The 21449-nt window shown below is 43.5% G+C and overlaps 1 protein-coding gene across 10 annotated transcripts in view; it reads left to right on the forward strand.

Annotated features, from left to right (window-relative positions):
* The window catches only part of tns1a (tensin 1a), an 80875-nt gene that overhangs the window by 38850 nt on the left and 20576 nt on the right, over positions 1 to 21449 (forward strand). For 5 of the 10 annotated variants that reach the window (XM_076724080.1, XM_076724082.1, XM_076724084.1 and 2 more), the window contains 14 exons: positions 1648 to 1686; positions 3222 to 3263; positions 8740 to 8789; positions 10447 to 10618; positions 10820 to 10870; positions 11043 to 11165; positions 11648 to 11712; positions 12139 to 12222; positions 14427 to 14539; positions 14627 to 14687; positions 14806 to 14881; positions 14976 to 15120; positions 15564 to 15629; positions 15830 to 15955. In XM_076724080.1, coding sequence (XP_076580195.1) covers positions 1648 to 1686; positions 3222 to 3263; positions 8740 to 8789; positions 10447 to 10618; positions 10820 to 10870; positions 11043 to 11165; positions 11648 to 11712; positions 12139 to 12222; positions 14427 to 14539; positions 14627 to 14687; positions 14806 to 14881; positions 14976 to 15120; positions 15564 to 15629; positions 15830 to 15955 — 1213 coding nt within the window. Of the gene's footprint in view, positions 1 to 1647; positions 1687 to 3221; positions 3264 to 6464; positions 6653 to 8739; positions 8790 to 10446; positions 10619 to 10819; positions 10871 to 11042; positions 11166 to 11647; positions 11713 to 12138; positions 12223 to 14426; positions 14540 to 14626; positions 14688 to 14805; positions 14882 to 14975; positions 15121 to 15563; positions 15630 to 15829; positions 15956 to 21449 lie in introns of those variants that run through there. The other 5 variants (XM_076724081.1, XM_076724085.1, XM_076724090.1 and 2 more) reach the window with 3 other exon arrangements.

Below are 21449 nucleotides of genomic sequence, written 5' to 3' on the forward strand. Positions count from 1 at the left end.
CAGGGAGGTGAATGGGGGAGAAATACGACTGACCTGAGATCAGGGCTAGGACAGTAATGTGCAAGCTGTTGGGGAATATTTTGTGCGTTTGATAATAATATTCCAAAAAAGCTACACTGCAGCATCTCACTTGTCCTTAATATACATCCAGCGAGACATAATAATACGAAAGGTCGCTGTTTGGCATTTTCTCAGTGAGCTCTAATTAAACAGCTGTGAGCCATTATCACCTGATGAAGCATCTGAAATGTTATGACATCTGCAGGTTTACTGCCATAAAGAACCACCGGCTGTCCCGGTCGTGGTTCAGCGCTGTTAAAAGGCTGTTTAATAAGAAATGTTATTTTCATAAACTCTATAAATACAATATTCAAAGTGTGACTACTCGCAGGATGGTGGGAAATAATGATGTAGCCCGGGCTTCAGTTGGCCCCCAAGCTGTGTTTCCTGTGTCAGTATATTAGAGCTTCATCAATTATTCGATGCAGCTGTCAGTTAATCGAACGAGAACTCACCTGCATCTATTTTGACAGTCCATTAATCGTTTTAGTGATTTTTCAAGCAAAAATACAAAACATTTAATGGTTCCAGCCTCTCAAATGACAGGATTTGCTACCTTTCATTGTCTTATACGATAGTAAACTGAATGTTTTGGGGTTTTTGATTGTTCGTCAGCCAAAATAAGACACTATAAGGATGTCAGGCATTGGAAATTTAGCATTTTTCAGCATTTTCTGACATTTTATAGACAAAGCAGTGAATCAGTTAATCATAGAAACAGCCAGCAGATGAATGGATAACATCAATAATCATTTATTGCAGCCTTAAGACAAATACAATCAATATATCCAAAGTAAATCCACAACAAATCCCACATTTTGACTAATAAAATACAGTAAAAGTGCCTTTCACACATTTCATAAAGTCATTACACAGTCTTTCAGAGGAGAAATCATATTGAAGCTGTCAGCTATGAGTGATCAATAACCAATCACTCAATCTCCTGTTGATGATTTGCCAGACAGACAAGCTTCAAAGACCGGGGTCCTCGTGTCTCACCTCTGAATTGGACTTCTTGCTTGATGTTTGAGCGGAGTTGTTGTTGAGTGCAGGTGAAATTGCTTTAGACATGCTTGATGAGGCACTCTTTGTTTCCTGGATTCTCGGCAAAAACATCATGCAAACCGAATTATGGCATCATATTGTAACGCTAGGTGTGACTCTCAGTGTGAACTCGATGCCTGAATTTTGATTTTGGACTGGCCCTGATGTGTTTCCCTCACAGAAAAACACTCAAAGGGGTCTCTTTTTTTTTTTTTTTTTTTTTGAAGCAGTGGCTATTTCTGCACTGTTGAGGGCGATTTGGGGCATACTCAGGCATTCAGGAGGAAACATTCAGAGATGTCTCTCCCTCTGTTTCTGCAAAAGTAAAGGCAATTCTGACAGAAGTGTTTTTCGTCCTGAAGTACATTAGAGATGAGAAAATGCTGCTGCTTTAAGTTCCTCTGTCAATTTGTCCACTTCTTCTTCTTCTTCTCTCTCCGTTTGCTCCTCTTTTTTAATGTGTTCTGCTCAAAGCTCAGATGTTTCTTCAACAGATTTTAATGCTTTTCTCCACTCACGATGTCTCTCTTTCTCCACTCACAGGTCACCACGTCATGTCAAACAACTACCAACTATGAGCTGGTGAGTGTTAACGTGTGTGTGCACGCGCGCGTGTGTGTGTGCAGGACGTGTGATAATTTGTGCACAAATGAGACCATTGCGGAAACTTTTCAAGATCTCGTTGACCTCTGAGATCCCCTTCATAATGCAACGATCCTTCCTGGAACTGTGGCCAAACCACACACAAAGGAGCGCTGTGAGGTTGATGCCGGAGGTCAAAGGTCAGACGCTGTCGCCATAAGAGCTTCCTCCCTTTTCCTCAAAAGGAAAATCCTGCCTGCAGCTCAAACAAGACGCACTCTGCGTCCCGTTGTAGAAGAATTTGATGGTGATGATGATGATGATGATGAGTCATGGGGCAGCAGTGTCTTTGCAGTTCAAATCTAACTGAAGGTGGTAAATAGACCGTGTCCTTGTCTCACACTAATGAGGCGCCTTTGAGCAAGGCACTTACCATACAGCTAAATTTGTACAGGCGTCTGACGACAGTGCCTCATGTCACTGATTTGGCCTGAGACTCTCAGGCCGTCATTTAAATGCTGCGCTGACTCGAAGAGGACAGATGTTGAGCTCCAGTCAAAGCGATTGTTTCCCTGTCCTCTAGGGGTTGCTCCTCGACAGGACAAAATGCGATTTATGCGCCGCAGCGCTGAGGCTTCGCTCATTTTCCCTTTAATGAGCTTGAAACGGGAGCTTTCATTCACTTCTGTGGAGAATGCACGCTCAGCAAGCGGCGGGACACGATTGGAAAACCAGCAGGAACGGCAATTTGATCATTCTCCTTATTTCTAGTCAATATTCTCTCAAGTCAAATAAAAAGTGGCGCAGCCGGTCCTGGTTTCTATTTTCAAGATGAAGTCCCGATGATATGACCAAATGAGGAACATTCCAAGCTACAGTAACGACTTTTCACTTATTTACTTTGGACGCCGGCCTTTTGAAACGACTGCAGCAGCTTGTTAAACAGTTCCCAGTTTTGTTTATAGACCTCGCATCAGGCTAAGACTCTGCACTTAACTCAGTTAAGACATTTTCCTTAACACATGCATCACTGTCAGGCTCTGTGTATGTGTGTCTGTGTGTGAGCAAGCAAACACACTTTCTCTCGGTCTCTCTCGCATACTTTCTCCCCCTACCTCACATACTGTCTGTCTCCATCCCTGCTTCTCCCTACCATTAGCTTTTACTTTTATATTTCACAAGCCTATATTTGAAAGAGTTTCTGAACCAAAATGGTCCTGATCGCCCAGTTAAATGGAGCCAGTCCAGGAGAAGGACTGCCTTCATCAGGAGGGTGATAGTTGTAATGACTATATATGCATGTCAGGCAAAGTGTGTATAGATCAAAGAGGCAGAGTATTTTCTTCAAGGTTAATAGAATGACTGCGTGTCTGGTGCATTGCCGACAGCCAGCCAGACAGGGCGAGGGAGAGGCCTATAAAAGATGTCGTCTCTGCACCATCTCTGTCTCATCCTCTCGCTCACCGTGTTGTTTCTTCATCGGTGTGAACGAAACAAAGACTAACCCACGGACTCTGTCTCGCTTTTCTCTCCAGCCTCCCACTCCTCAGCTGCCATTAAAGCATGTAGATACACCGGTAAGTAACACCTCTTCTTTATTCGTTGGTGCCGAGGAGACATGCTTTAAAAGCTGCTCATTCATAAATGCTGTTATTGTTATGCAGCAAAGCTGGAATAACAATCCATACGGACACGGTTTGGCCAAATGTATGTGGACACCGTTTTACACATACATTTGTCTACTTTTGTTCTGTTTGGGCAAATATTAATACCTTTTCAATCAGACAATTTCCCTGTGCCCAAAGCCAGTTCCATACAGAAATGGTTTTCTCAGTATGGCCTGCACAGAACTCTGACCTCAACTCCATCGAGCACATGAGGAGTCTTACAGTTTCAGGTTTCTACACAGCGTTTCACTGCACACAACACTGAGGACGACCTCTTATGAGAAGCACAAACCACACTATTACTGCTTTATATCAGTGGATGGTAGATAATGAACCAGTAACATCTGGAATGTGTGCGTTTCTGTGTGTGTTTGTGGCCTTTGAGCTCTAAACCCAACATGCAAATCCCACCGCCTGTTCCTGCACACCGCAGAAGGTGGCAGCACCATCTAAAGCACAACAGCCAGCCAATCGGAGCACCTGTTGCTGCTCTGTGGGTTTGACTTCTTTTGATCTGAGGTGGCGCACGGCTTGCCTGTAATGGAAACTGTTAAGAGCAAAACTGGAGACATGAGGAGAAATTAATGATGGAATATGACACAGTGAATCAAATAACAAAAAGGTAATTCAAATGAACGCATTAATGTATAATTTAAAGACTTTTTGCTTCGTTTTTCCATTGTTTTGCACATACTTTGAATGCAAACTGAATGAAACTATCTGTAATTGTTATTAAATGCATCAGTTGATTATAGTTAAACAGTGGAAAAGTCCATGATGGATCCACTGGCCCACCACTGACTCAATACAACCAGGTGGCCTGAGATGAGTGATTTAACCCTCTCTCTTCTCTGCCAGTGTAAAGAAATGTTGGGTACATACCTCACAAAATGAGAAAAGCTGCCTTGACATCTGTTGCTGCCAGTTCAGTGCAAATTGTGCCTCGTCTGTGCCAGAAATGGCTGCCAAGGCCTGGCCCGAGACGAGGCATGCATGTTTAGCTCGACATTGCTAAACCATGAAGGGCGTGGGCACGGGCAGTGGGTTTCCAGGAAGGCGAGACTCCAGAAAAATGAGAGAGGAGAGAACCACGACTAATGCAAGAAGACAACAGTTTATTCAAGTCAGCAGTCACAAACGCAAAAAATTTGCTAGCTTGTTAAAAATGTTTTTCGATGATAATGGGCTCCAGCGTCTGTATTTTCCTTTGCATGAAACCAGAAGCAACATTTATTCAAAAGATAAAAGCACCACTGATGTCTTGCATCCCTGTTTTTTTTTTTTTTTTCCCTCCTCTCCTGTGTGAGTCACGATAATGAGTCAGCGTTTGCGTCAGGCCTCGTCTGAATGTTTAGATCGGCAGCAGAAGTTCGGCTGTGATTCAGGGTGAGATTATAAACACAGATCGGTCTGTGTACACCAGCCTGGATGGAGATTAATTCACAGTCTGTGCATTTTCACGGAGAATGAGGCTGAAAAGCAGGGACTGGATGATATATTCAATTTATTATCATGTTACGTGCATTTTAAAGGAACGCTCCATCAAAAAAACCTGTTTTTGACAACTCTGGATCCAGGCTGTGTCAACCAGGAGTGTCAACCACCATGAAAGAAGCTGCAAACGTTTCAAGCTCACAAAGATATGATTACTGTGTCGGATTTGGCATCGATAGCACACTTTACTTTGGATGAATCTGTGAAATTATTTCCCATCGGCAGGATGCTGGGGCCATTTTCCGAGTGCACAAAGAGGTGTAAGACTGTGTTCACCCTCTTTGCTGAAATGCACAAACAACAAAACAATGGATTAAGGCTTGATAGAGCAACATCCTCTTTTGCAACAGTGAGCAACAGGCTTTATGGGCATTGTGGCCATAATTATGAGTAATGCTCGAGCTAAAAATACCAACAGAGGCAGAGGCTACTAATTGTGTTGACCATGGTCTTGTTTTTTTACTGTAATTATAGAAAGTTGTCGCAAACAATTTGACAATGACACATCTGTGTTTGGGAGTAAATACTGTCACCACTTTAACTGGAGATTTCACACAAAAATTAGCTGAATCCACAGCTGAGGTTATGATCCTAATTCATCATCCGTGTGTTTTGTTTAGCCAAAACAAAATTTTGTTGTCGTCGCTGCTTCTTATCAAGGCATTCCTTGTGTTATCCCGTCACTGCAGGTCGCTTTCATTTCAAGTTTGATGGCAATCTTGTCTTTTGCTTGGTTAAAATCCATGCATTCTGGCTGGATTTCAAAGGAAATCATTCATTTTTTTATATAGTTCATCCAAGAATCCTTGCTTAAATCCAAGGAAATCCAAGAAACATCATCATATAGGGTTTTCAATGTATGTGTGTGTGTGTGTGTGTTGGTCTGTGGACAAGAGGCAGGAAGTGCCAGTGGAATGTTTATTTGGTTATTCCATATAGGATCCATCCATGGTGGTTTTGAGTCGAAATGCCCCATTGTGACCATAATTGAGTCAGTCTGGGGCCTGTTTCATGGGATTATTTCGATCACTCCTGGCACAGGGGAGAGTAGACAGTGAGTAGACAGGCATGTAAACTCCAGCCACTGTCAATCAAAAATACTGACTGTGCATGAAGCACAATTTCTCAACATTTGTCACCACTAACCATTTTACAGCCGAAACCAAAAGGGAAATTTTCCGAAATATTGCTTGCATTCCGTAGTTTATGCTTTGGTAACGTATCGCTTCAGCCACCAGATTCTTAGGAGTAATTAAGGTCAAGCACATGTGCAGCAGACATGCACGAACATAGTGCACATGCTCACAGGAACCATACAATACACAAACACATAGCATGGGAAGAAAAGGGGGAGTCAAGGAGAGAGAGGCGAGGGGGGAGAGTCAGTAATAATGAGCGATAATGACACCGTGGGAGGAGTAGTTCCAGAGAACACAAAGTGGGCATGAGGGAGAGACCGAGAGAAAGCAGGAGAAAGTAGGAAGACAGTGGAGAGGGAAGGAAGGGAAGGAAGAGAGCATCGTCATATATTACATAATCGCTGATGAAGTTTGGCACAAACAGCGCAGGGTCATGAGGAGCTGGAGCACTTGAAGATGAAGCTTGTTATCATCTGGATGATGGTTTCTGATTAAAAAAAAAAAAAATGTAATGATATTTTGAGTGATAGCCGTAGATTTTATTTTAGAATCTGGTAGTAAAACACAGAGAAGTAGTCGGCCATGCCTCTGGGCACCTCCATTCGAAGGCGCTTTGCCCACCTGCGTTCATCCCTGAGGTGGAGCACTGGGCACCTGTTGAGCAAGGTAGGCCACGCCCACACAGGAAGTCTCAATTACTGCAAAATCTTCTTGTTTTAGGTTGCAGATGGATTTGTGACTGTTTTTCATGAAGTATATGCAAAAATGTGCAGCAAAGTCGTATCTTATCGTCGTCTTTAACTGTATTTCTTTCATAGATATTGTCAGCATTATTCTGTATTTTTTTTATTTTTTCTCACTGTCAACGAATCCCATTAAACAACCAGAACGAACAAAGGGATAAAGATGCCGTCCATTGACAGTATAGCTCTACATCTTTTCATTTCAGAGTTAATGACCTTGAATGACTGTGGTTGACACTTGTATTTCAGGCGCTTTCTTATTATAAAGTGCAACAATGGAGCTCAGTACGATATATCAGGTTTGGCTGCATATGTTTATTGTTGATTTTGGTCTTTTTGTCTTATATATTTTTTGATGAGAACCAGCCTTTAAAGTGCATTTAAATGGACAGACAGCGCACTCCGCTTTACATGCAGCATTGACTTTCACGAGGCGTTCAGGCACCCATGTAGCGACAAGACAACAGATTGCTCCCGTGATGTGAAATGTACCAGCGTAACACCCCCGAAGCCCCATGCGATCCGGCTGTTTCATTTTGCAAACACCAGCGTCCGCGGTCCGCCTAGCATCTGGTTCCTGTCAAATCACAGAGAATTATGCTTCCCATTTTGGCTCTTGGGGGGTGGGATTAGCTTCATCTGTGAGAGGCAGAAATGCAGACAGCTTTGGGGTGTGTGTTTAACCTTGCACCATGATTAGAGACCTTTTTTTTTTTGCCAATATCTCTGTTTAACCGCTCGACCAGTAAATGAACGCTGACGCTGTTTGACGTTGTGGGGAAAAAAAGGGGAGAATGTCTGTCGGTCTATCTTCTCCGACGGCTTCATCTTTTTGATGGCAGCAGACTCGTGGAGACAAGTTCTCCCCCTGGGCCGACAAACAGTAAGAGGACGAGCCAACTCGAGCATCTATTATGCAGCACATTCCTCGACAGTCCAGCATATTTAGTAACATTTTCCCTCTGCTGCACTGTCACTGTAAAAACAGGCCGAGTCCGTCCTCAGTAAATAACTGGATTCAGAACAGGATGATTAAAGTGTGTGCTGAAGCCCTCATAAGACCTGAGTCAGGGTGGTTTTCTCCTGAAGCACACTTTTTTCTTCTCACCTTTCTTTCTTTCTTCTTCTTCTTCTTCTCCTTCATCTTCTTCTTCTTCTTCTTCTTCTTCTTCTTCTTCTTCTTCATCTTTCATCTTGCTCTTTCTCCGTTTTGCACTTCACTTTTACCTCTCCCCCTTCTTTTCCATCTCCTCTTCCGCTGCGACTTCTTCATTTTCTTATTCTCCTCTTCATCTTCTCTTTCTCCTTCTCCTTGTTTTCTTCCTCCTTATCATACTTCTCTTTCTTATCCCTCTGTTACACATTCTTCTCTCCTCCTTATTCTCTCTCTTATCTCTCTGTTACATCCTCTCCACCCGCTTCTTCTCCTTTCCATCTTCCTCTCTCCTTGTCCTTCCTCTTCCCATCACGCTTACTTCTCTACTTCTTCTCTTCTTCATCATCCTCTTCTGTTTTACTTCTGATGCTGCTTCTTTTATCTTCTTACTCATTATCCTCTCTTCTTCTACACTATCCTGCTTCTTCATGTTTCCTTCTGCTTCTCCTCTTCATCTCTTTTCTTTTTACTTCATGCTTACTCTTAATCTTTTCCTTCACTGTCTTGTCCTTTCCCATCTTTGATTCCTGACTGCTGTACTTCTTCTCTTTCCTTTATCAAATCTTTTGTTTTACTCTGTTCTCAGTCCCTCTCCATCCTCTTCTTCAGCTGCTTCTTCTTCTCCTTCTTATTTTCCTCCTCCTCTTCTCTTTATTTCCTCCAAAACAGTTGACTTCCCTAATAGGTCATGTCAGATTCGAATTCACGAACATGATCATTATTACCAGATGGAGTTTGCTTATGAATCATTTTCTCCCTCCCTCCTTCTTCCCACACCCTCTATTGTGTGTGTGTGTGTGTGTGTGTGTGTGTGTGTGTGTGTGTGTGTGTACATGTATACGTACACTCTCCAGGGATCTACGAGGTCCTGCAAGAGTGTGGAGATAAGGCGAAAGCAGTCACGGTAAGATGCAGCATTATATGTATAGATATGTATGTGTGTGTTATATGTTATACAGTATGTATGCAGATACACAGGTACACGCACTTATTCATTCAAAAAATAGAAGGAGGAATTGTAAAAGTACATGGAATAGAAGAAATGTTCATTTTTTTTCCTTCCAGCTCAACCAAAAGTATCGAGGCATCCTCTTCAGAAATGCAACAAAGCACAATTCTAAAATTCAGAATAATCACTTTTCATAAAGGGTAATTCTGGTATTTTAAAATCTGGGCCATATTTTTAGGTGCAAAAAGTTTTGGAATTGGTCCGCACACCCGTCTTTGGTGCAAAGCCACCAGACTCCATTGAGAAAAACAGTAATTTTACCTCACAGAATACTGCGAGTTGCTGGTCTACCGCAACCCGACGTGTGTGACTTTGGTGTTTTAAAGGGTTCGTTAAGCACCAAAGTCACAGAATAACTCAAACTAACTGATCCAGGCAGCGGTAGACCAGCAACACCCGTATTTTGCAAGGTGAAATTACTGTTTTTCTCAAGAATATGGTGGCGAACAGAGCGACATGATGGCTGTTTCTGGTTAAACAAAAAGGATCTTACTCTTTAACAAAAGTGTCTGTCTCTAAAGGGATCCTGTCCATAATGTTGTCAGACACTTCAAATGACAATCTGAGCCTGGCAGTGGCAACAAAAGCACTTTTAGTGCTGTTGCACCCAAGAATTATGTTGCAGCCATTGCAGCTGGTTTTACATCTGTCTGTTTAGATGATCGACTGGACCAGTTCCAAAACTTTTGTGCCTATTAGTCATGTAGACGCCAAAATACATAAAAATAAAATCCTGAAAAATACTTCCTTAAATCCATTGCAACCCCCAACTCAACTCTGTTTATAAAAAGCCACTGTTTGTGCTGGATGTTTCACAATTTTTCTGTGAATGTAAATTCTCAATCCACCTCTCTGTTGTCTGTTATTCTTCAAGCATGGCTGTTTCTCAGCCAGGGCTTTACTGTATGCTCACTGGCCAATAAACCTGATCGCTATTTGGCCGGTGAAATGAATTACATAAGATCAGCAGAGGTCACATCAACAGCCGGTGAAGGATTGTAAACCTTTTCCTTTCCAAAAAATATAAGAGTGAGCTGCGGGAGTTTGCGTTTGATCAAGTGGATGTTTGCGATGAACTCTGTGGTTAGTCCCTGAGAGAAATCAGATGTTCAAGAAATGTTCTCACAGCGGCTGTAAAAAAGATTCACAGCAGCTCTTGTATAGATGATAATCACTCTAATTGGAATGCAGTTTGGACGGAACAAACCTGGTGATTGTGTTTCCTCTGTTGAGTCAATGATGGGCTGAATGTGCAGTGTTTAGAGGGTAAAAGGTCAAAGCCTCCACTCCAAATTTCATTGTTTTCATCATTTGTGGCCAGAAAACATTAAGAGGGCAGTCATTCACATCCATAAACAATCAATAGTTATTAACCTAGATATCCAAAAACCTTCTGAACTCACTTTTCATTCAGTTTTATCTGGGTGAATCCTAAAAATCATTGCATGTTTAGATGTCAGAGCTGGGCAGATGAGAGGCTGAACCTTAACTGTGGATGAGGGATGCTCGGTTCAACCATGAAGCTAACACTTCTCGTCTTCCGCCTCTCCAGGAGTCAGAGTGTGGTTCAGGCCATGGAGGAGAGCTATGAGGTGGACCTGGTCTACATCACAGAGAGGATCATCTCTGTCTGTTTCCCCGCCACTGCCGAGGAGCGCAGCTACACCGCCAACCTCAAGGAGGTGGCGACGATGCTGCGGTCCAAACATGGCGAGCACTATCTGGTGAGCAGCACGGCTAAAGTGAATCCAGTCACTTTTTGTGCGTCCTGTTTGCACAATTTCGTCCTTTGCTGACAAAATGGCACAAATGCATAATATTTCCTGGTCTCTGAAAACCAAAAACGTCGCTATTTTTTAAATGCATCTCATGTAAATTGGTGCTTTGTTACTGTATATTTATAGCTGTTCTGTTCCTGATTGCAGGTGCTCAACCTGAGCGAGTGGAGGAATGACTTATCAAAGTTAAACCCTAAGGTACAAACACTTCAGCAGCTGCATCGTCTTTGTTATTTGATCCAGACAGAGGCCAGTGCATGCAAAACTAGCAAGTGACCTCATGTTTGAGAGGAATGTAAATCAAAAAGAGCCAAACATCCTTCCTTTAACCGTGCCTTTGCCTTTGTTTGGTCCCGATCATCCCCCTCAGGTTCTGGAGTTTGGTTGGCCAGACCAGCATGCACCGGCGCTGGACAAGATCTGCAGCATGTGCAAGGCCATCGACACGTGGCTCAACGGAGACCCGCGCAACGTCGTGGTTCTACACAACAAGGTGAAGCAGACACGACTGATCTACAGTGACATATGCATATGTGGCTTCTGACCTCTTAAAATCAACATGAATTCTCGTAGTTATTCAGTTCTTGCAGTTAAATACACATTTCTATACAGTATTTGCACATGGTGTACAGATGGAGGAGAGAAGAAAACATTTTTCCAGCTTCCCTGCTTTACTCTGGAAAAGGCTTGTTGGTTTTTGAATCCGATTGTTCACTTTAAACAAGCGGAGAGCTCAAATATTATTTCTTGTTATTTATGCTTCCAGCTTTTGGGTTTTGGAATATAATTCATGCAGCTTACTGACCAGTTCATCACATCTGAGGATTTATTTGTTCCTCCGTTTCTCCATTAATACACAAGTCTTTGATGCCTTTGAAATGATTCCTGTTTCAAATAAACTTTTCAATTCTGCATCTTGAAAAAATCATTAAATCACGTCGCTGAGCCTTGCTGTGTCTGTTTTCTGTGTCGCAGGGGAACCGAGGTCGAACGGGGGTGGTGGTGGCTGCGTACATGCACTACAGCAACATATCCGCAAGGTATCAAACATGTCACAAACGGTCGACAACAGCTTCTTGAAATTCAATTTAAACCAAGTGATTGATCAGCAGAGGCGAAGAATTTAGGCTGCCGGGACTGAAAAAGTGTGATTCGAGTCCTCCTCACAAGGTTCTGTAAGGACAAGAGCATCAATCAATCCAATCACAGTTAGGCCTCGAGGTCTGGGACTAGAAAATTAAACATCGGTGTGATTATTATGGGAAAACACTCCATCTTGGCTTGCTTATTTTTCTGGCTCTGTGAGAAGAAGCACTCCAAAAATGTCATTCTTTAATGCAACCAGATGTTAATAGGTGGGACGGAGCCGGGAGGGGGGTCTTCCACAATATAGGCCGCTACTGTTGACAAAATTTACTGTTGTATGACAAATAATAACAATGCCTGTCTCATGTTGTGTCCTGCAGTGCTGACCAGGCGCTGGACAGGTTTGCCATGAGGCGTTTCTACGAGGACAAAGCTCTTCCTGTTGGTCAGCCGTCACAAAAAAGGTCAGTCATGACCTTTCCTCCTGTTAGCGGACCTTTGTTGTTGCAGCGATTTGTCCACTGTCCACTGAAACCCAACTCCACCCATCCCATTTTGTTCAAGAAGCCTTTCAAAGAGGAAATTCTTCTGCTTTTTTTTTTTTTTTTTAGGTTTATCTCCAATTTTGTTTTAATTAGGATAATTGTGAGCGAACGTCATGGCATGGTGAGAAGCCATCTATCTTGTCTGTTTGAGGGATTCCTCTGGTGTCCCTGGGGAGGCTGCGGGGCCTTGGTGGCAGTTCGTTCCTGCCTCTTTAGCGTATCAGAGCATATTTTCCTCCAATTATCCTCCACTTTTAGCGTCGAGTGTTCAGACTTAATGTCCTCTCCGTGAATAGAGAGCAAAACAGCGGAGTAAATTCCAAACCAGAACAGGTCAAAGCAATCAAGAGCGGTTTAAAGGTATTTAAACAATTTCACATTTTGAATGCAGCTCCCTCATCTGAGACATCCCCCTTTAAGTCATAAATCTGCTCACACCGTATTATTATCCCCCTCGGCATGATTAGACAGTCATTCGCTTCAAGTTTTGACCCCTCGCCGTCTCTCTTCTTCACCTGCGGAGAGAGGAATCCTGATCTGAGTGCTGCTCGGAAAGGATGAGCGGGACAAAGGTTGCAGGGAATCAACGAGGAAACACAGGAAACAGCAGGGGACTTAACACCGCTTCATTTCAGCGAGTGAATTAGACAGCGAGCCATTCTCTAACAGGTCTATAGGCTCGCCCTCTGCCCCGTTGCTATTTCCTGCTTAGGATATAATTATCTCTGCCCCTGGAGTCTGCCAGTATTATGGTCTGGAATGTGTGACATTAACATTAAGAGTAGGAGATGAGCTCAATCTACTGCTGCTCTAAAAGCTTGTAAAAGTTTGGATTAAAGGTGTTACTCGCAGCATTTTAGTGCCATTAAATGATTATCCTGTTTTGAAAGAACGCTTCAGTAAACAAACTGAGGCCGTGCTGGGGGGGGGGGGGGTAGGCGGCCTCTTGTGTGCCACTGGGTCAGATTCAGCTGGAAAATGGGCTGAATTGATTCATGGGACAAAACAGGATAAAAGCAGACTCGAGCGAGAGACGTGAGAATATATAACGGGGCAGTATAACTTGTTGCACACATCATGCCGGCTTTTAATTGTCAGCAACATCTCCCTTTAAATGTTCAAAGTTTGGGTGCAAACGATGGGAAGGACTGTTTGCAAACTGAGAGCCATTTTGTATTTGATTCATATTGCTTTCTTTACTGCATCTGACACTTCCCTATAATTTCCCTAACTATGTTTTCTAGTTACTTGCAAAGAACAAATCGCAGCGCTCTCTGTGACAGAAGGAATATGGGCTTAATTTTGAGCAGTGCCATGAGCCTCAAATTCATGGCTGCAGTGTTATTCAATTTTCTATGCAGGTTGATGTTTCAAAGCCTTCATGTAATACCTGTAATATCGGATAATTCCTTAATGAGAGAACATGATTACGTCTCATACCACGCACACACCTACTGTAGCTACAAGTCGCTTCCTCCTCTCAGAGCTGCTCTCGCAGCGTCCCCGCTCAGGCTAATTGAATTACCAAACCATCTGGCCACTGACAGCAGAGCAAGGGGGGGTGTCTGCATGGAGCAACCCCATGGTCAAGGTCACGTTTGGTACTATCATCATTATCATCATTAACAACCAGACCACACTAACTCAACAGACCCCCAACTGGCCTCTGTACACACCAATTCAGCCTGACATTTCCCATTGTGGATAAAGGTTGTTTTATAGTCGGGGTGGAATTCGGTTCTGGCTGAGCAGACGACGGGCGGTAAAGGTGAACCACGCAGGCGAGGGCTTATTCCCTCAGTTGGTGTGTAATCTAGCCAGAAGGTCCCAGATGATCCCTAATTATTTTGGTGATAAGGTTGGAAGGTGAGGCAAGATATCAAATAACCACCAAGGGGATTCGGTCCTGATTTTAACGACCACCGTGGGCTTTGCTTTTGCATCACCAGCGGGAGAAAATCAACTTTTATTCCCTTTATTTGGAAGACGCAAAGAAAAACAAAATCGTGCTCCAACATGTTTTTAATGGACGGTGTGAGCAGGTCATTAGCAGGCCGTTGACTGTTTTATTTTTTCAGTCCAGTTTTTGGGGAGACACTGGATTTACGTTCCCTTGTCTGCAGGTATGTGCAATACTTCAACGGCCTTCTGTCCGGACACATAAAGATCAACAACAAGCCTCTGTTCCTGCATCACGTCATCATGCACGGCATACCCAACTTTGAGTCCAAAGGAGGTGAGCGTCTGCCTCCGCCAAATCAACGCAAGGAGCTCGGCTTTTGCTTGAAAGTATTTCACTTTCCTTCTTTATTTCCCCTCGCAGGCTGCCGTCCTTTCCTGAAGATCTACCAGGCAATGCAACCAGTCTATACATCAGGAATATAGTATGGAAACTTTTCTTCCAGTTCAGTCTGGTTTGTGTCTGAATCCACTGCAAAGACGACCCGATACTGAATCCAGTTATTGAATTTTAACGAGACATTCTTACTGTTCTTACTACAGCAATGTGCAAGGAGACAGCAACACCAGTATCTGCATCACTATTGAACCCGGCCTGCTTCTGAAGGGAGACATCTTGGTGAGAGTTTAAGCATAACTCACGTTGAGCTTTCCCTCCATCTCTGCATGCGTCGATGAATGCTGACGGTCCAACTCTCCCTTTCTCACCGCAGCTGAAGTGTTACCACAAGCAGTTCAGAAACGCCACCAGGGATGTGGTGTTCAGGGTGCAGTTCCACACCTGCGCCATCCACGACCTCGGGGTGGTTTTCGGGAAGAACGAGCTGGACGAGACCTTCAAAGGTAACCGCCCTCTTGGTGGGTGTGTTTTTACAATTAATGTGTTTGTTCAAAATCGTGTAAAAACATTCAGCAGCAGTTTCTTTCGGCAAACAGTTGTTAATACAGTCGTTTTGAACTGGGAATATTGGTTTCCAGTGTGAAAAAGTTGTGCCCTGCTGCACTGTTCCTCATATTTTTCCAGTAAACAGGGTCCTCTGGTGGTGAAGGCAAACACAGCATTCACTGACAGTCATGTAAAGGGAGGGGAGCGGCTAACATTAAAACACTGCAGATGTCAGTTTTTGCACAATTTCTTGCAATCTTAATTATTTTATGTAGTTTTATTGTCTGTATGTTTCGCTAATGATTCCATGCAGGTTTTTTAGCACATCGTATTTCGCCCACATACTGTGTTTGTGTTCGTTCATGTCCAAAGTTTGACCAAAAAAAAAATGTGTTTCTGTGTTCTGTCTCGACAGATGAGAGGTTTCCAGAGTATGGGAAGGTGGAGTTTGTGTTCTCATACGGGCCCGAAAAAATCAAAGGTAATCCGTTTTTACCACTGAAAGGGCTAAAATTTAAAACTGAAAATACAATTTTATACTGTAGCTCAAAAACAACCATGATCAGGTCCAATGTCTTCATCAGGACAAACAGTGACTGATGGAATCTTACATTTGACCCAATTTGACATGATGCGCTCTGTGAGAGGACTCCATTACCCATCATGCCGTGTGTTCCTCAGGTTTGGGCCACCTGGAGAACGGGCCAAGCGTGTCTGTGGACTACAACACCCAGGACCATCTGATCCGTTGGGACTCGTATGAGAGCTTCAGCCAGCGCTGTGAGGACGCTGTGGACGGCGAGCACGGTATGTCCACGCACACACACACGCACACACACACACACACACACACACACAGTTTGATGAATCAGTTGTCTCCACTCATCCACTAATAGAGACTTTCAGGCTTGTGCGCTGTCTCATCCGGTATTGCTGCTGCTGTTTTGACTGCAGTGTCGAATGGAAGAATATGTCTCCCGGTGCGGAGGCACAGCGATGTGACACTATGTGTTTTTAATAGCTGTTGGATGCATGGAGCATGGAGGCAATAGGCCGGGGCCCGAAAGGTGATTTCTGCCTCCCAAGGACTTGCAACACTGTTGAACGCTCGCTTGAAGGTTTCAGTTTTATTACATTAGAAAGAGTTCAATGTTTCAACACCTCCTCGCAGAACCAATTTGTGCTTGAAGCATTGCAGCTTTTTTCCAACGTAATAAAAAAGACATTTTAAAGGGAGCGAGTCTGTGGGCAGCATAAATCACAATCACAGTTTTTTGGACTCTTTGCACCTGGGCAAGAAAGATGTGCTTGGGTTTTGCACACTGATTAATAGGAAAGGGTCGAATAACAGCTATCTTTCAAACTGAATTTTCATTTGCAAAGAAATTTTCAGAATTCAGTTTTACTTAGGCTTACAGTTAAAATTCCCGAGTCACCGCCACAAGTCTGCTGAAGAGGAGATACATCTCCTCTAAACCCTATATCACTGAGCTGCCCGTGTATCCCCCCCCACCACCACCCCCAGCCTGTCAATTAGTCCTTTAAATAGTCGCTGCAGAAATAGGGGGCGTCAGTCGCCCTGCAACTGGCTGCCCCCTCCCCGGGGCTGTTGAAACCTGAGACACCACCAACTCAAAGTCCCACACGTGTCCAAACCCACCTCCATCCACTCCTGGCTCTTTGCTGGGCACCATATATCATGCACCAGCTCCTGCTACTGTTGTTTTATTGATTGGTTGGGTATTTTCCGAATTCTAATCACTTTATTTGTGTAGCCTGTTTAAATCACAGTCACTCGTGGTCGCAAATGTAGACTTAGGAACCGAGAGAGAAGACATAAGTGCCCACCCGTGTAAATATGGGCTTAGTGGGTCAGAAATATAGCTTGGAGGCAATCCATTTAGTTTGGACAGCATAAAGAAAAATGGCCTCCTTTGTCCTATTTTACACTGATATCAAGCACTTACGGCGTGAGATTTATCTCTTTTATCGCCATCATTATCATGGTATTATCATTACTCCATGTATGCCTTTGTCCCCTCAGTAAAAGAGCATGTATCCAGTCTATGAGTGAGGTACTGGGATCGCTAAGGAGCAGAACATAATCATTACAAGATCATTTCTGAAATAAGTTTGAACATCAAACATTGATAACATCATAAAACATCCTGTCTGAGAGTTTTTAAGGCTGTTACCCTCTCAGCGATGATGAGATTCATGATTACTGCTGTTAATCTGAGAAACTTGCACAAACGGGAGAATGCACTCAACCTCAATTGAGTCAGGACTTGGCAGCCATTGCAGTGCTGCATCCACTTTTATATATGGGATTTTCTTTTTCTTTTTTTTTTTTTTTACGGCTTCGCAAAGAGCCATTTCATTTTTATGAACATCCCCAGAGAACAGTTGCTGTAATTGCAGTGTTGCAAGAAGGTCGGTGGGAATCGCCAGGATTGCAAGTTTGATCCTAATTGAATGGGCGGCAGTGTTCTCAGCACTCAGCAGGAAAAACCTCTCGGCCAGTTTATTCATTTCTCTAATTGCAGCCTTCGCGCTTACGCTTGGACGTGAGAATCCGAACGTCCAGAGGAAGCTGCAGGAGCACGGTGTCTGCTTTTCCAGGGACCGAACAGAGAGAGGGTGGAGGCAGGTTTCGCTTGTTTTGGAAGCGACAAGAGGCACGATGACATTGCAGTCGAGAAAAGCTCATTTAAATAGCGACAAAAAAGACTGGGGAGTTTGGAATTTTGTTGTTGGAAAAAGTAGTTACCCACTTGGGGAAAGATAATACATAAAAGCTTATTAATAGGCACTTAGAGAATGTTAATCAGGTGTTAGATGCACATTTGAGTTGGCAAACCCAGGTGAGGACATACACTGATGCCGCATGAATGGCACCGATAAGCCCCATGACAGAATGGCCTATTTTTACATGCTGTAGTCCACCGGACTCGAATCACTCATCAGGTATCATTTGGAGAATCCAGACTTGTTTATTTGTCCAGGTGTTAAACGAATGTTTCATCCTCTGGGGCTGGGCCAACATCCTGACGCCATTTTTAACCGGCGAGTCCAGCGACCTTGGAAATCCGGTTGATAGGACCCAACGAAAGATGGATGTCTTAAAAGGGTCTGTGGGATTAGGTGGCTTAGAGTTGCGGGCATTTCATACTGATGCATGTGCTCAGTGGGAACGTGAGGAGAGGCGTCCTTAGCTTTCTTTAACTGGAAGCATTCGTGACGAGTGTTTTGCTTAAGGGGTTATTGAGCGTGGCGGCGTGAAGTGTGCGCACGGAAAGGTATTTGTCCAGCTGTTTGTGTTGGTGTTGCAAATATTTTAAAGCTCTATGAGTGTGCTTAGCCATCTGTGTATGCCTGTAAATTTTACACCTTTATATGTGTCTTTCATAGTTTTTTATGTGGTTTGTTTTAGTGTGCCTGAGTGTGTGTGTGTGTGTGTGTGCAGTGCACCTTGTGCTCATCGGCTTCCCTTTGCTCCACTAATAGCTCTGTGGTGCGGTGGCAGCTGTCGACCCGGAGGTCAAACCAGTCAGAGGACCACCGTTTAGGCCACTGAGCAGCCAAAGAGCAACTGCAGTGTTACGAGCAAATCTGCTTTTTTAAAAATGACACGGGGACCATTTTCACAGCAGAAAATTGCTCGTTTGGAAACACGAGCATTGTCACAGGGTCCCATTTGGCGTTACGTTTGGCAATTTTGGCGTTGTTCTTTCAGTGAAATTTATAGAAATATGTTATCAGCATTTCCTGGGTGCAGTCATGTGAATTCAACCACTGCTGATTTGTTGTACTGACATATTTATCATATTTTGCACATTTCCCCACTAGCACACACTAGCGCATAGCTTGGTGTGAGATGGAAATGTTCTGATTTCGTAATGGTCCTCAAACCAAAGTATAATCACCGAAAACAACAATACTGAATGCTGATATTTCCAAATGCTTCATGCGGCATCTTTTAGTCTATCGAGCGGATGTTCCATATATTCATAATTTGACAAAAAGTACATAAAAAACGCAACTTCAACTCAAATATTGTAACACAGTTTTCACTGTTAATTAGCTGTTAAATAATGTTCAAAGTTTTTAACTTGAATTTTGCGCTAATGGATGCAGCGCATGTAACCACCACATGTACTGTTTGCCACAAGAGAATAAGTGTGTGTGCGTGTTCCAGTGTGTGTGTGTGTGTGTGTGGTGTACAGTAGGGCAGCAGGCCCAGTCATCCTTGTTTACCACCCACCTCCCATATTTGGCTGGGGCTGAGCCGTGAAACATGTCTGGAATAGCTGGACAGAGACAGACAGAGAGACAGAGACAGAGAGAAGCAGAGACGACCAGGCTTGCGAAGACTTGCCAAAAGTGTAACGCAAGTGAAGTGCTTTTTTTTTTTTTTCTTGAATGTGCTGAAGTTTAAATGAAGGAGAAGGGGAAAAGAGGAGAGATTAATGCATGACGTAAAATCGAGGGGAGACGGAGAGCAGTTTAACGGCGCTGGTTGGTGAGTAGAACTGTCAGGACTTGGGATTACAGCTCGCAGATTTACCTCTGCCAGAGTACAACATGCATCCAATTTAGATATTATTAAATCATGCTAAAAATGTAGCAGAATTTGTTATTTCTGCAGCAGGCAAATGATTTATTGGTAAAATTAGGCGGTTTTTGCCCTCCTGCACGTCATCTCCTCGGTCTTCCGCCCAGACAAAATGACAAGAATACGACTTTTTGTCCTCTTGGTCCGCAGACATGAGAGTCTATTTGTCTGTTTATTGCGTTTCCATGTCAACGTCATCGCATCCTGCGTGTTTGGCACCTATGTGGCATAAAATGAGTCATGGAGCAAGCAATTTGTGTGTGGAACATTTTATGAGCGGGCTGCAATTTGGGTACACCAAAACTATTAGGGACCTTTGGTTGGTAACTTCATGGGAGCTCCAGAGAGCTTGAACTGGGATACAATGCACGGAGGGTTTGTTTTGCAGAGCTATCCTGGAGACAGTGTCTGAAAAGCTTCAACTTTTAGTTCGATTTTGTGTTTATATGCACACATTTCACGCATTTGTGTGGGTGCTGCAAGGCAAATTACCAGAGTGGAGGGAGCGAAAGTGGCCTCTTCTGGTACAAATGAGTCGATATCATTGACTTGAGTCGATGTCTGACAAAACATTTACTCTGCAGATGAGCTTTACAGCATTTAAATGACACAATTAAAACAGCATTCTGGCTGATTTTGAGTGCAGTGTTGCAGCTTCTTGGCGTCCCGCCCTGCAAAGACACATTTAGAACTTATGCATAAAACATTTATTGGTATCAAACCTAGTACGGTAGTTTTTTTTTTTTTTTCAAAGAAAGCTTTACGCACTAAAAGTTCATTTTTTTTCGGAGGCACAGAGCCGCAGTCTGCAGAAATGGAGAGCACTCAGGTGTTTTAAAAGCACCCTGTGTGTGTCTTGCATGAGCACATAATGCTTCTCGTTAGACCTCTTGCTGACAGCGTGGTGAGCAACAGCAGCAGGTTCAAATCCCAGCCCTGGACGCCCCGCTGAGCCAGTCCTCATCTGTTAATGCCCCCTTTCTCCTACTGTCTGTGTAGATGTCTCCATATGGCTTTCTCTGTCTGTCTTTCGGTCTCTTGGGGTCAGTCTCCTGCTCTCCATCTTTTTCCAGTTGAATGTTTTTGCTTTAACTTAAGAGGTTGACATACAGTACAGCTGCTTTCAAAACTAAATTGGACATTTGAACTGAATGTGTTATCGATCCAGATCTTTAAATCAGTTGTGGTTGTACCTCTTTTGAGCTCAACGGGGCACCTCAGAGCTCTCAAAGAAACAGATGACAGACCAACATCTAGGTAAACAGCAGGCAGATGCATTTTTATGACAGCTACTAATCCTCATGAGTGAAAGACAGATGGACGGACAGATGCACAGAAAGCCAACCCGCCAGTCAGGAGACAGCCAGACGTACGGAGGCAGACCTACGGGCCAGCGAATCACCCTGACGCGATCCTGTTGGTCTTCTGTTTATGTCGGAGGGAATGTTATGACACGCTGGCAGTATAATTTTATTCCTGTTCATATGCAGAGGTGCCAACTTGACCCCTCGGGCTTTGAGCTCAAGACGCAGGGTGTCTTTAACCTCTTTACAGTGATAGACAATTTGAATTTCCTCATCAATGACAATTTGAGTTTGTGGTATTGAGTATATCACATGATGTTAGCTACATCTCCAATCATCTGTACAGGGCTTACAGTAATTCTGACTTCACTTATTGACCCAC

Source organism: Chaetodon auriga, chromosome 23, assembly GCF_051107435.1.
Source record: "Chaetodon auriga isolate fChaAug3 chromosome 23, fChaAug3.hap1, whole genome shotgun sequence".
Classification (NCBI taxonomy): domain Eukaryota; kingdom Metazoa; phylum Chordata; class Actinopteri; order Chaetodontiformes; family Chaetodontidae; genus Chaetodon; species Chaetodon auriga.